At 30.8% G+C, this 14735-nt stretch overlaps 2 protein-coding genes across 2 annotated transcripts; one reads left to right on the top strand and one right to left on the bottom strand.

Moving 5' to 3' along the window:
• The first annotated feature begins 6070 nt into the window (after positions 1 to 6070).
• LOC125807525 (zinc finger protein BALDIBIS-like) lies at positions 6071 to 8771 on the top strand. Its single transcript, XM_049487248.1, is given in 4 exon segments — positions 6071 to 6557; positions 6702 to 6952; positions 6954 to 7102; positions 7247 to 8771. Coding segments are annotated over 4 exon segments (1566 nt in total). The 5' UTR covers positions 6071 to 6427; the 3' UTR covers positions 8283 to 8771.
• A 3199-nt stretch (positions 8772 to 11970) lies between these two features.
• On the bottom strand, positions 11971 to 12978 carry LOC125807526 (fasciclin-like arabinogalactan protein 11). The gene has a single exon (XM_049487249.1). The coding sequence runs from the start codon at positions 12951 to 12953 to the stop codon at positions 12207 to 12209; it is 747 nt and encodes a 248-aa protein (XP_049343206.1). The 5' UTR covers positions 12954 to 12978; the 3' UTR covers positions 11971 to 12206.
• Between the last annotated feature and the right edge of the window lie 1757 nt (positions 12979 to 14735).

Below are 14735 nucleotides of genomic sequence, written 5' to 3'. Positions count from 1 at the left end.
TTTAGAACATGGGAGGGAATTGTTTCTCCGGTCCAAGGAATGTCATGTTTGTCGTCTTTATTTGAAAATACACACATTCATTTTACACTTTAACTTATTCTATATGCTTACTGTAAAAATTATTTTTACGTTATTAAATATCTAATAGAAAAATATTGAATTTACTACACATAATAAACGAAACTAGTTATCTATTACTCCTACATGTTAAGTATATTGATAGTGTAAAAAAATATTTATAATTACTATAATAAAACATAATTTGATGACTTTGAAAGCATAATTATTTTTTTACACTATTAGTTCATTTAGAAAACAACAACGATTAGCTTTCTAAAGAGTATAGTAAGGACTAAGGAGTAATTTACAAATTAAAACATAGTAAATGATATACGCTAAGAAAATTATACTGTTAATTTATATAATTTAAATTAGATGTATATATATATTGATAGTGTAAATAATACTCTGTACAGTCCGTTAACTTAAATAAAATTTAATAATTGTATGGTTTGGGTGAGTGTATTGCTAGGTCAAGTCATTTTCGTAATATACCTTTGGCTTTCCCAAGAGAATTTGGGTTAAGTAAAAGATCCAAAGGGTATGAGATTAGGTGAGGTTTGTTTGGGTGTCCCTCTCTTGAAGAATTCACAAGGAATTTATATATATGAAAAAATTTCAATTAATAAATTCATGCATGTATTCCAAAATAGTAAACTCCGATAGCTTAATTCCAAAAGTGGTTGGGTAAACTATAAACTATGGTCCCCTTAAGCTTATTTTCCATCATTTTATTTAAAGAAAAAAAGATAGAGATACCTTTGGTTATATAGATATGTGCAAAACCTGCAACTAAAATTTCAGATTGCATGTGCACATACTGTTTATTAAAAATACTCGTGACTTACTATCGAATTTTTAGTATATATGTACATTTGGTTCATATTAAAGTTGATGTTGGCAGTACTATAGGTAAATAAAAACTGAAATATTGGCTTTTCCCTGATTTTTTTTACTGCTTTCCTCTGACTTATATTTTTGGGAAATTTCAATAATAGTAAATATTAGACACTTTATTGCTATAGTTTGCTTAATTACAAATAATAGCAAAATTTTAGGAGAGGAGAGAGGCACGTAAGATTTGAGAGAGAGGAGAGAGTGTGTATTTTTTGCGGATTTTGGAGAAAACAATACAAATACAAACTTATTTGTATCAAAATGAATATATATTAAGAAGAGAGGCAAGCGAGATCGAGAGAGTGAGGAGAGACAATTGTATTTTGTATTTATTTTGCATTGTATTATGTATTCATTTTATATCAATTGTATTGGAAATACAAAGAATTGTATTTTGTATTTAATGATGCATTGTATTCTTTATTTATTTTGTATCAATTGTATTTCAAATACAATGAATACAACTGTATTCAACTATTCATCCTCTCTTTGATTGGATATAAATACATTTGATATAGAGGATGAATGCATATTGTATTCGTATGAATACATATACGATTGATATAAAATATAAAATACATTTTTTTTAATACTATCGAAATAAAATACAATACTCTCACCTATATTTGATTTAATACAATTGATATATAATACATTTGAATGAATTTTACTTATTGGCAAGAGAGAGAAACAAAGAAAGAGATAGAGGGAGGAGAGGCAAGGGAGAGAGAAGAAGGATTTGCTATAAAAACAAATATTGCACTTTTTATAATATTTTTAAATTATAGTTATTTTCTAATAATAAATTGTTAATTTTACCTAATTCCATAATAATTGATATTTATCCTCCTTGTATAAGTTTTAACGATTATCACTAACGAATTTGTAAACTTAACTTAGAGCCGAAAAATATTTTTTAAATGTATATACCAATCTTACACGTGCATTGCCTTTTTGATATAAAGAAAAAGATACGTACGTGTGTAAAAGAATTCAAATAAGATCTAGGCGAACAGAACATAGAGAAGTGTAATTGCCATATATGGGAAGAAATACAGTTATTCTACCGTGGAGAATCTGATAATGTAATTAATAAATAAATTATAATACTAACAAAGAATTTCTTTCGTCTTAATATTTGTCAAGTTTCACAAAAATTAATTTGATTAATCTTCAAAGTTAAATAAAATTTGAAATTTTGAATTAAATCAAAACATGGAGGAGGGAGTACATAACTTAAACTCATTAATTAACTACAATCATTTAGTGATAATAACAGTGCCTATTTAGTAGATTGGCAGACATTATTAGATGCAGTAAAGTTATGAAATCTTTCAAAAAAATATCTCAACTATAGTTCATAAATAAGATATCAAAATATTATAATACATCACATCAAATAATCACATATCTCCTATTTCTTTTATAAATAGATGTACGCAATTACAAAATTTCAAATAAACATATATAACTAACTAGTCTTTAGTATAACTCTTTCACAAAGTACAAACAATCTTTTTACATCGACTATGAGTCTATTTCTTGCACACTTCAACATAATGGTTCTTTTTTTTTTTACAGATCAAGTTTTTCTTTAAAACTCAAAACCATAATATAAAATTATACATATCTAAATAATGATTTGAAGTCGTGATTTCAAATTGTATGTCCAAACGCGTGATTAGATATACTCATAGAAGATAGATGCAAGGGGTAAAAGATAAAAAATATATATAAAAAATAAAAAAGAGTAGTAGGAAGTTGGGAAAAAAAAGGAAGATGTGGATGGTCCATTAGCATTTGGCAGTAACTGGTGTTGTATAGGACAACAATAAAAATAAAAGAGCAGAAAGGGGGACCCTAAAACCGAAAGAGCAAGAGTTTCTGCCTTTCTGGTGAGGTGACTCAGTCAGATGTTGAATTATTTTATTTATTTATCTCTCTTTTTTAATTTCAACAACGATAACTCTTTAGAATTATTAGCTCAACATCACCATCCGTCACTATTCTGTTTGTTAAAAGAAAAAGTTGTACTTGTATTACTATATACTACCTCGCAATACAGAGGTAGAGGCTGAGGCTGAGGCTGAGGCTGAGATAAAATTATAATATTAAATATGAATTTAGTAAAAACAAATTAATTAGTTTTGGTAATTATAATAAAAAGTTCATTAACTAAATATTTAAAAATATTTAATTACAAACTCAAACTCAATAGCGAAAATTAATTATAAGTTCGATGATGAATTTAATAGTTATAAATTTCAAATTTTGATTTCGGAAAGTAAAGGGACGACCAATATCTGAAAAAACGGGTGTGGTATTGTAGTTGGATATATAGTGTCCAATTAGCTAGTAGACATTGCAAGAGACACAAGCCACCTCTTGTCCGTCTACCTCGGATCCTATTTCTTCTTATAAAATCCAATAAATAAACTGTAATTTATATTCGTTCCATCATAATTTATATGAAGAGATTTACAATATGAAGGTGAAAACGTTTACCTGTCCATCTGAAATGAGATATAAAACTTTAAAAGTACTATTTATAAATTAATATAGTTAATATATAGTTCAAAATATTTAAAAAGATTTTGAGAAAATATATGGAAATGAAAAATTGTTTAACTCTCTAAATAATAGTAGTAATTCTTTCACCTAAAAATGATATATAGGAATATACGTGATTGTTATGAAGATATAACTATTATGTCTAACTTAACTCCAAAATTTAGATTTTAAATGTCATATAAAAAAAACTACAATACATTCCCTTGACTAATAATAACAACGGAAAATCCTAATAGCTCGATTGCTTGACAACCAATCATACTTTCAATTTGTTGGTGAAAATTTGATTTCCAATTTTATAATTACGTCACTTATTTTTCCTTCTCCTTCCCCGATTAGAAGACAAAGAAAACACCAATAGTAAGAAATGACTTCACAAAGAAAAGTGGTTAACTTAAAATTAACAAAGAGTACTCCTTATATCTCATTTAATTTTATTTTTTTTAGTTCTTTTTCACGCTTATTAAAAAAATATTTTAAAAATTATAATTTACCAAGTGACCTCTATTTAGTAAATGTAGATTGATTTATGCCTCTTAAATACTTGCATTCTTATTAATATTAAGGGGTCTTTCAGTGTACTGTTTGACAAGCATAGAACATAATCATAGATAGTCATAAATAAAAATTTAGTATTGCTTTGGTTAATATTAATTGTGGAATAAATTACATCATAATTCGTATCTGATAAGTTATTTCTATTTGAGGGTGGACTACTAGTATTGAAATTAGTTATAACTTGATAAAACAATAAAAATGACAAAAATCCTCCCCTAAGCTAAGGTCCCTCAAATCCTTTTTTCAAATAAAAAGTTAAGTAGTAACGAAGTTCTTTCTCTAAAAGATTTTTCATTAATTTTTTTTTTTATAAATAATAAGAGTCTGAAAGATATTTTGTAAACAAACAATTTCGTCTTAAAATTATACAACAAAACAAACAGATAATAAAAAATAATACTAGAAGAACTCCTCCATACATGATTAATCACAATATAATCAATTTCAGAAAAAAAAAATTGTCCAAACCAAAATGACCTCTAAAAATATGATTAAAAATAATTGTCAATTTTTTCCTTAAATTCCTAAAATAACAATTATTTTGGGATGATATTTCTTGAGATAAAGTAATTGTTTCTTTTACCCCTTCCTAAAAGCTCACCTCTTTTACTCTATTAATGACTCGAATTCACAATCTTTGATTCGTCTCATATTAAATGATCACTTTTCATTTTGCACTATGCTTAAAAATCATGAATAAGAAGATAATTTTTCTAATTCACCCCTTAAATTTTTTTTTGAGAATTTTACAAATATATATAAATACTTTCAAAAAGAATTAATCGTAAGGGTAATATAGAAAAAAAATTAATTTATATTTTTTTTTAATTTAATAAAATGAACAAATAATATGAAACAACTATTTTATTTTAATAATAATCAACTAATAGAACGTAATTGTTAATTTGGGATTGAGTGAGTAAAAGTAAGTAGGGAAGATTTATGGGGCCACAGTGTACCCACCTAATTCTCCCACTCAATACAACATAATATGTTCCAGCTACGACTTCACGGGACGACATCGTACTAAGGGAGCATATGCATTATTCTCTTTATATCTCTCCTTTTATTTTTGGATTTTTCCAATCCTTTTTTCTCTTTCCCAGTAATCAATTAAGGGTCCAAAATCCAATAATGGCATAATCATTTTTACCTTATCAATGGCTGTAAAGGCATCCCCCTTTTTTGATCCTCTCCTCTCTTTTTTTTTTCTTTTTTACTTTTCTTCATTGTATATTGTGAGTGACAACTACCAGCGTCACTATGAAAACGCCATTAAAAAGGAACATAAGTACTCTAAAGTGGAATCGTTGAATTTCAGTTGAAAATAAATTCAAACATCTGCACGTAAAAACTACTGTTGCCACGATTTTCACACTCTTATTCCCTTCATTCACCCTCACATTAACTTAATTGTTGCTAAATGTAAATATTGCAACTAAAAGAAAAATGTATTTTCACTAAATGTCTCTTTTAGCGTTATGTTACTTTTAACTTTTCATATGATATATTTAATATTCTCTCCGTTTCACAAAGAATGACTTCCTTTCCTTTTTAGTAAGTTTCAAAAAGAATGACCTCTTTCCTTTTTTGGTAACATTTTACTTTTTGCTTTCCACATGACATGTTTAAGACCACAAGATTAAGGGCAATTTTGTACATTTGACATAACTTTAATTTAGGACCACAAGATTCAAAAGTCTTCTTTATTTACTTAAACTCCGTGTCAAGTCAAACCAGGTCATTCTTTGTGAAACGGAGGGAGTATGTTTTAATCCATTCTAAACAACAACATTTAAAAGCTTTTTTTTTTATTTTCTTAAATTTATTGTCAAGTTAAAATCAGACAAACAAAATATAACGTAGTATTTCTGACTAGTGTATTCAAGTGAAACTCAAGCTTTTTACCGGGGATTTGGAGGGGTGGGGGTGGGGGGAGGAAAGTGGTCCACTTGAGTCTATGTCTAACCGACTATAGGGAGAAAAGCCGTGTGAGATAAGGAATAAAAAAGAGATAGAGAGAGAGAGAAAATTATTGTATGGTAGTAGTTTTTTAGCTGCTAAACACTCAAGCAGAAAACCTCTGTAAGAAGAAGAAGAAGAAGAAGGAAGAAATAGTCTGTGGATGGAATCTTGTAGTTGTAACCATTGTTTTTGTCTAGTTTCCTTGGAAATAAAACCTTATACTGTGTAAACTTGGGATTTAGCTGTTTTCAGCAAAATCTTTGGTTTCTTCTGAAAGCTGAGCTGTTCTCTTTTTGTTTTTTTGGTTCCTTCTCACTTATACTCATCATCTTCCTTCTTCTCCAACTCTTCACACTCCAAATCTCAGCTCTCAAAAATGATGTCTGATGACGGACTTTCTTCATTAGCTTTCATTCAAGATCCAAACTCAAACCCTAGTAGTAATAATCCAAACCCTAACTCAAATCCATCTGCTAAACGAAAAAGAAATCTCCCCGGAAAACCAGGTAAGCTAGCAATTTTTACTATATATATATATATATCAACAAAATTATTCTCTTGAAGTTTTTATTTTTTTGGTCATAATTGATTTGTTTATTTGTTTGTTTGTTGTTGTTGGTGGTGATGGTATTGATGATGTTTATTAACAGATCCAGATGCAGAAGTGATAGCACTATCACCAAAGTCTCTGATGGCGACGAATCGATTCATATGTGAAATCTGCAACAAGGGTTTTCAGAGGGACCAGAATTTACAGCTCCACAGAAGAGGTCACAACTTGCCATGGAAGCTAAAGCAAAGGAACAAAAATGAAGTGATCAAGAAGAAAGTTTATATTTGTCCCGAAAAGACGTGTATCCACCATGATCCATCGCGAGCTCTTGGAGATTTAACTGGTATTAAAAAAACATTTTTCGAGAAAACATGGCGAGAAGAAGTGGAAGTGTGAGAAATGTTCCAAGAAATATGCTGTTCAATCTGATTGGAAAGCTCATACTAAGATTTGTGGCACAAGGGAATATAAATGTGACTGTGGAACTCTATTCTCCAGGTACCAAATTAATGAAGCATAGATTATTATTATTTTCATTTATTGCTTTAGAGAATATATGGACTGTCCTAAGATTAGTCAATTGAGGAAATAAATGCAGAAAATGTGTAATTTAATGCAACTAACTTGAAAAAAATTGAACAGAAAGGACAGCTTTATAACACATCGAGCATTTTGTGATGCGTTAGCGGAAGAAAGTGCAAGATTTACATCAGTTCCAAGTACAGCAAATCTGAATTTCAGAAATGAAATTTTGCTGAATGGGGGATTTGGCAATACTAATCCTGGAAATCCCCAATTTGGTTCTAATTTGTTTAGGCCTGAATTTATGGGACTTGGATTGGACCCTGCAATTAGTCATCATCATCAACCACAGCTCAATAATGTCGATGGACAAAAACCAAGGATACCGCTTTGGTTGGACAATAATATGAATCCGAATAATCCAGGTAATGATTTCTTAGTAGCATCGTCAAGCTCTACTACTAGCAACTTGCCTCATCATGAATTGGTCCAAATCGCGGCACATAACAATAATCAACAATGGTTCATTAATGGTGATGATTCTGGAATTGGCTCTTCCTCGTCTCAACTTCCTTCACGAGTACTGCTAAAGGAGGAAGAAGAGAACAAAAGAAATATGTCGGAGACAATAAGTTCAATGTACTACAACAATCATCACAATGAAACAACAGCACCAGCTACTCATATGTCGGCTACTGCACTTTTACAAAAAGCAGCCCAAATGGGATCAACGAGGAGCAATTCGTCCCTCTTTGGTGCTGGATTCGGACTAATGGGCTCGTCTTTTTCTAAAACCAATGGACAAGGACAATTTGCTGCTCATGATCAGAATTTTAACGGCTTAATGATGAACTCTCCATCAACAGCTACGAATAATCAAGGAAATAGGCTGTTGTTCGGGGATATGAATTCGAGTTCATTAGAAGGCAATGCAAGTGGAAAGAACTCAGATCCTTTCAATTTGATGCCGCGTAACAACAAAGGAAAACAAGTGAATCTTAGTGGAAATGAAGCAATTGAAGGAGGTTTAACAAGAGACTTTCTCGGGGTAGGAGGGAATGAAAGTAGGCCTTTTCTATCGAAAAATGAGCTAGCCAAGTTCGGTAACATTTCTGGTTCAGCCATGGGATTAAGCGACTATAGTGGAAGTCATTGACTCTGAGTTCAACTGTTGTTTTTCACTCAAAATATATACACATATGCACAAAAAAGTTATGTGTGCTGCACACACATTCTAAAGTGAATTACTCAAAAGGTCCAAACTTGTGGGGATATGTTATTTCAAGGATTTTCACTATAGTGGAATGATACAATGTTCAGAGTGTGGAGAAAAAAAGAAGTTGGAAGAAGGCCAAAAGCTTCAATGTTGATGAGAGAAGAGAGAGAAAGCATCAGCAATTTTGAGAGATCCTGTGAATTGTCAGAGAAAAAAAAGGGTGGGGACCACTGAATGTTGGAAGAGATTTGTTAAAAGGGACTTGACAATCACAAGTCAGCCTTTTTTTTTCCTCCATTGTGTTTACTTACTGCTTGTAGAAATATTTCTGCCTTTTTACAAATTTATTTTCCTTTGAATGTTCAATTGCTTACTGCATACCTGTGAACTCTCTAGGCTCACTGCCATATTCAGAATCTTTTAGAATTTCAATTATTTTGGTTGTTATTTTCACTTCTAGTACCTCTTTTTGTTTCTTATAATTGTTCTCTTTATCATGTTGTTCATGCCTTGATCAAACACTGCCAAAAGAAAATTGACATTGGTCAGTTTCGTTGTTAATCTGTCGTTAAATTGCTTGTAGCTAATACAGTTTTTTTGATAATCCGTTGCTAAATAAGATTAAGGATTGATGTTGTTGTTTAGTTACAAAATTTTCCGTTGCTAATTCCTTTTTTAGCAGTGAAAAAGATGGCCATCATAATTGGATTTTGGAGTAGTTATTAGTTTTTCTCCTTGATTCTACTCTTTAAGTTTTGGAAAAGATCTGTTTGATTTATGCATCATTTTGTACGCATGTTGTTGAATCTGTAAAGAATCATGGAATAATAGTATGTTTTAAGAAAGTTCCAAGAAACCAAGCTTTTTAACTTATATATACACTGACATTATTAAAGACTTTTTTCGTCTATCGAAAACAATTTTTCTATTTTTCGGGTAGGGATAAGATATATGTACCTTTTTCAAACCCCAATTTATGAGACTACACAAGGTATATTATTGTTATTTTGTTGTTATTGTTGTTACATTATCAATATTTACTATAAATTTATGTTTTGCCGGTTAATTACCATTCATATATTTGAAATAAATAGTTATATGTAGTAATTTTTTTTTAAATAATCCCCCTCCTAAATGGGCGTCCAAATTGGATTCCCTCAAAGTTATGAAGTAAGATACTGATTACTATTTACTCATTGGGTAATTAATTTTTTTTCTATGCGAATTAGTTCATTAGCTCCGAAAAGACTGATTTGGCCAAAATCATTTAGAGCTAATGATCAAGTTAAACATTCTAATCAATCCGTATGTTGTTTTTTTGTTCTGGCTGAACCGATTGAGGGGTGTGATGGATCGGTAGGAAAATTTCTTTCATTTTTAATCTGAGGTCTCGAATTCGACTTCAAATATTTACCGGATGATTTAGCTTTAAAAAATAAGGGTGCAAATGTGGTCACCTAAGTTAAATGAGGTCTACATAATATATTTGTTGTGATTTGTAGAGATGTACATCTATAAAATTTGGAACTTGTTAACTCGTTTGTCTGTTGCTTTGGCAGCATGCTGGGATATATACGCATATCAAAATCATTCCAGCTATTTCTCATCAGTTGAGCCAAAAGACAAGTTTAATTAATTATATTTATCAATAATTTATCTCTTTCTCTCCAAACTCCCATCTCCTAAGCTTGGTTTATATATATATATATATATATATATATAAATAATATCATCATAAGGGCAAAATTAATAGTAGTAAAAAAAGTGATATACTGTAATTTGAAAGAAAATAAATGATTCTTGCTCCCTTCATTATAATCAAACATTTTCTTAATTAATTATGAGTAGCATATATTAAAGTTATACTGTAATTTGATATTATTTCTGTACACTTGGAGAATCAATATTTTTTTCTTTTAATATGTGTTTACGTTTTTTCAAATACTCTTAAATAAATGCAATTGCTAGTATATTTAGTGCAAGAATATGTACTTTATTTCAAACTTTTATGAAATTGACATTCAAATTCATACCGAAAAATCAATTAAATAATATTTTTTTAAGCGTGATTTTGTTTCTCCTTAATTGAGAACGTGTGTGCATGGAAATTATGCATGGAGATCGATAGTACCAAAGTTTGAAATTAAACAGAATCTCGAGAATGTGTGTGTGTCACGGTGAGAAAACCCTAGCCCCTACCTTATAGCATACAATAATTATGACATTTTTCTATTCAACTGCTTCGAACTTTGAAATAATTGTCAAAATATAAATATATTCTGTTGGTTTAAGGTAGTCAAAGCTAGTTACTTGTATTAGGTAGCCTCGATATATTCACTTTCATTCTCTTGCCTAGGTTAGGTAAATAATGTTTGTACACTTTTTTCGGTTATTTATTGGTCATAATTTGACTTGACATGAATCTCAAAAAAGTGAAAAATATTTTTAAATCATGAAATCAACTAAAGATAGGTATAATATACCAAATATCACATGTTCATTCTCTTTTTCCACTTTATTCGTTGAAATAACATTGTATTGAATATATTTGCTAAGTTGAAAATTAGAGGGAAATATGATGATACAAAAAGAGTCAAGAAAGGTTATATTTGGTTACACAATTTTACATTATTCCAGAGCAAATTTGGATTTTATATATATATATATATATATATATATATTCAAATTGGGTGAGTGAGAGACGAAATGTATTTATCTTATAAGTTGACGAATGCAGATGTATCAACGACCTAAGAAATCTAAGCAATTTTGTAGTGACATTTGTGAAGAAATACTTTTATATATTTTCTATGCACCTTTTAATTTTTATTATGAACATCATTCTACAACTATGGAACTATAGTAAGGTGTTGGTAAAAATCATAATGCATATTTTTCATCTTTACTCTCTTAAGCGATTTAAGATTCTAACCTCTCTAATTGGGAAGAGTTTGCAAAATATGTAAATGGAAGAATAATTGGACTAATACCCCAAGTATGGTAGCAAATTCCTTAAAACTAGAACAACAATATGATGGGCCATTATAAATATTGGGCTTTGAGAAAGATGAATTGATCATTTTTGTTGTGTATCAGTATAACTTCTTTAATTTTAGTGCCTATTCCTTCACTATTAATTGTTGTTGGTCGAAAGTTAGGATCTAATCTTAGCTTGGCATTTAAACTTGATTGGCCGCTATGATAATGTACTTGTGCAAACTCAAAGTTGAAGAGATCTGATAAGATGTGTGTGTCTATTTGTTAGTGTGAGAAGCCACATATGATGTGTGCGTCTATGTGTTAGTGTGAGACGCCACATAGGACGTGTGAGTCTACTTGTTTAATTTTATACTTAATTGGCTACTTATACATACCCAAAATTGGAGAAAATAGATGTTAGTTAAGATCAAATTAAAGACAATGTTTATGTGTTATGTCTTTGCGTTTTATTGTTGCTTGTTCAAGTAAAGAATATGCGTTGTGTACTAGTGAGGTGGCTCAATAGAAAATGAGTAGGAAAAGCATGTTTTATCACACAAATTTTCCATTATTTTACGGTAGAAAAACCTTCATTTCTAGTAATGATGGTAAAGTAGTATAAAATAAATTTTAGAATAAACAACCGAAGTGACGATTGAAAAACATATAAATGTACACCACTTCAAAATTTGATTCATATCTTACAGTTGAAAATCCAAATTGAAAAGACATGAAATGAAAAAGGAGGGAACAATAAAGAAACACAATTATTCAAATTGAGGGAAATCACAGACGATCACAACCGTCGAATCCAAACCTGCGACCCATAATCTCTTCCAAACAATATGATTCATGACCAATCACAACCGTCAAAAAATTCTAACGTCACAACCAAAACGCAAAACAGAAAGCCCCAATTCCCAACACCGCCACGCCGTTCACGCTATCAGCGCCCGATTTATCCGCCGGCGTATCATCGCTCCCGGAGCTTGGACTCAATGCTGCCGGAGACTTCTTCTTCAGATTCGACGTTTCCGGAGTCGCCGGTGCCGGTGCTGTCGCCGGCGACGGAGAAGCAAAGATACTCAATGGCTGAAGCACTTTATCTACCTGATAAACCGCGAGCTCACCGTCAGTATATATAGTATTACCCACAGTAGCATCTACAATTCCGGTGGACACATTCACTTGATTCCCGGAAGTCGTTACATTTAATGGGAAATCACCGGGACTAGTGTCTCCAGCTTGAGTCCTCAATGGATTACTCACAGTTTGAAACTGTGAAACTGAAATAAAACTAGGAAGTACATGAAATTGCACCAACTGAACTTGTTGTTGAGAACTTAGAGAATTGAGAGTTCCCGCTTTTAAGCTCGAAAATGCATTATCAGTAGGTGCAAAAACAGTCATTCCTTGTTTCGAATTATTCAATTGTGTATTGATCTGATCACCGGCTTGAGTAGTTCTTAAGAGCCGGATAAATGTGGTGAATTGACCAGCTTTTTCGAGTATTTTCGTTATATTGGTGGGACCCGATGGAGCGGGAGCAGAGGCAGGATTTTGACCGAGGGTGAGGGTGCAAGAATGGAGGAAAACTGCTAAGAGGGAAAGAGAAAAAATAAGATGACTCATTATATTTGCTAGGAGAAATTGGACTTGGAAATTTGAACTTTAAAAGATGATTGGTGCTTGAGAAATTGAGGGGTTTTATGGAGAGAAAAATAGGAAATTTTGTATGGTAGGTGAGAAGTTGGAAATCATAGTAACTGTATAAACATATTGATAGTAGTATAGTATCTCTCAATTTGGTGGGAGGTTTAAGATTTTATTTTGTTTGTTGGAATTCTGTTTTAATTTATACATCGACAATGTAAAGACTGAACTTCTAACATGTTATAACATGTTAGTTACCATTTTATCAGGTCACAATCACTATTTATCGTAGAAATTTACTTGTAATTATCTTATAAATGACGTAATTGTAGAAGTTTAAGATATTAGAAGATCCAATTAGAATCTTTAAATTTCTGTTATGGACCATAATTAGAAACATATGGGGTTGGGAGGAACTATTACAGCTAACAGTTTGCTTGAAAACACAGGAAATTTGGAGAGATCTGAAGTTTGAGTTTTTACAAATATTAAAGTATTTTATGATTGCTTTGCTTATACTCATTAGAAATTTTAATTATGGCTATGATTGGCTTGCCACAAACTTAAAAAGGAAGTTTTGTTTAAATTCAGTGTAGTTCTTGATCATGATAAAAATAAAATTAAAAAAATAAAGTTATTGATCATGATTCATGTGTGCCCATCCTCTTCTGTTGGTTACTTATAATTCATCAACCTCTAATTAGGCCCTCTTTTGTATTGTATTAATTCACATTGAATGGATATTACAGAGGAACTAAAATCATTCCATTTTGCATAGTTGGTCATTGAGGTGTCATGCCACGTGACGTCCAACTCATTGGAATTGGGATTGGGTGTCCACCTTGGACAACCTTAATAGATGATATATGAACCATTTAAGTAACGTCGGGATATTTTTTGTTAGAATAATATAACGAAGGATACGGTGTTCCTCTTCTCGTACCTTTGAATCCAGAAGTACCAGCTGAGGACAAGAAACTACTCAACCCCGTACATATGTAACAGTGACAATGGTACTATTGGGAAAATTTGACCCTTTTCCCTTCAAGGAATAAGGTGCACCAAACAGACTGCCGGCAAAACTTGCCATGGAGTGTTTTTGATTGTAAAACAATGAATCAAAATCCTGAAAAAAACAGGAGTTAGACAAACTTGAGTTATTATGTATAGTATTAAGCAACAACATTTTGAAACAGGGCATGAAAACTCTACAATTCGAGACTTGGCTATCTCGTGAACAGGGCCGTCTTAATCACTAGGCCACTAAAGTCATCGCTTGGGGCCCCATATTTTTTGGGGCCTCCATTTAAAAAATAAAATAACTGATACATATTATTAAAAAATTATATTAATTTTTGAAAGAAAAAAAACGTGTAAGAGGTTTTATAGTTTTTCTTGAAAAATTGTTATTGTTGATATTCTTAGTTCATAAGTATATGTAAATTGTTTTAATTATAATAAAGAATTTATTCAGCTTTAATATGTCAACTAGAAAACATGATTCCAATTTTGAAAAAAAGAGAAAAAACTTGAAGAATTAGATAAATCTTAAAAAAGAGTCCTTGATAGATTTTTAACAAATAATAAAATTTTTGAATAAAAAATATTGGAGGTTGTTCTTCAAATGATCAAGTAACTCAATTATATAATTGAGCTAGATGATAATAATTCCAAGAAGAAAATCTAGAAGAAGTTGGTGAAAATGTGATATTGTTCCCGATATCAAGAACTCTTAAATAATTTAAATAGTTGCATCCCTAA

This window comes from Solanum verrucosum, unplaced genomic scaffold, assembly GCF_900185275.1.
Source record: "Solanum verrucosum unplaced genomic scaffold, falcon-dt-bn FXZP01000183.1, whole genome shotgun sequence".
NCBI classification, from domain to species: Eukaryota; Viridiplantae; Streptophyta; class Magnoliopsida; order Solanales; family Solanaceae; genus Solanum; species Solanum verrucosum.
Note: the sequence above shows the minus strand (reverse complement) of the source record. Positions and strands in the feature narration are given on the sequence as shown.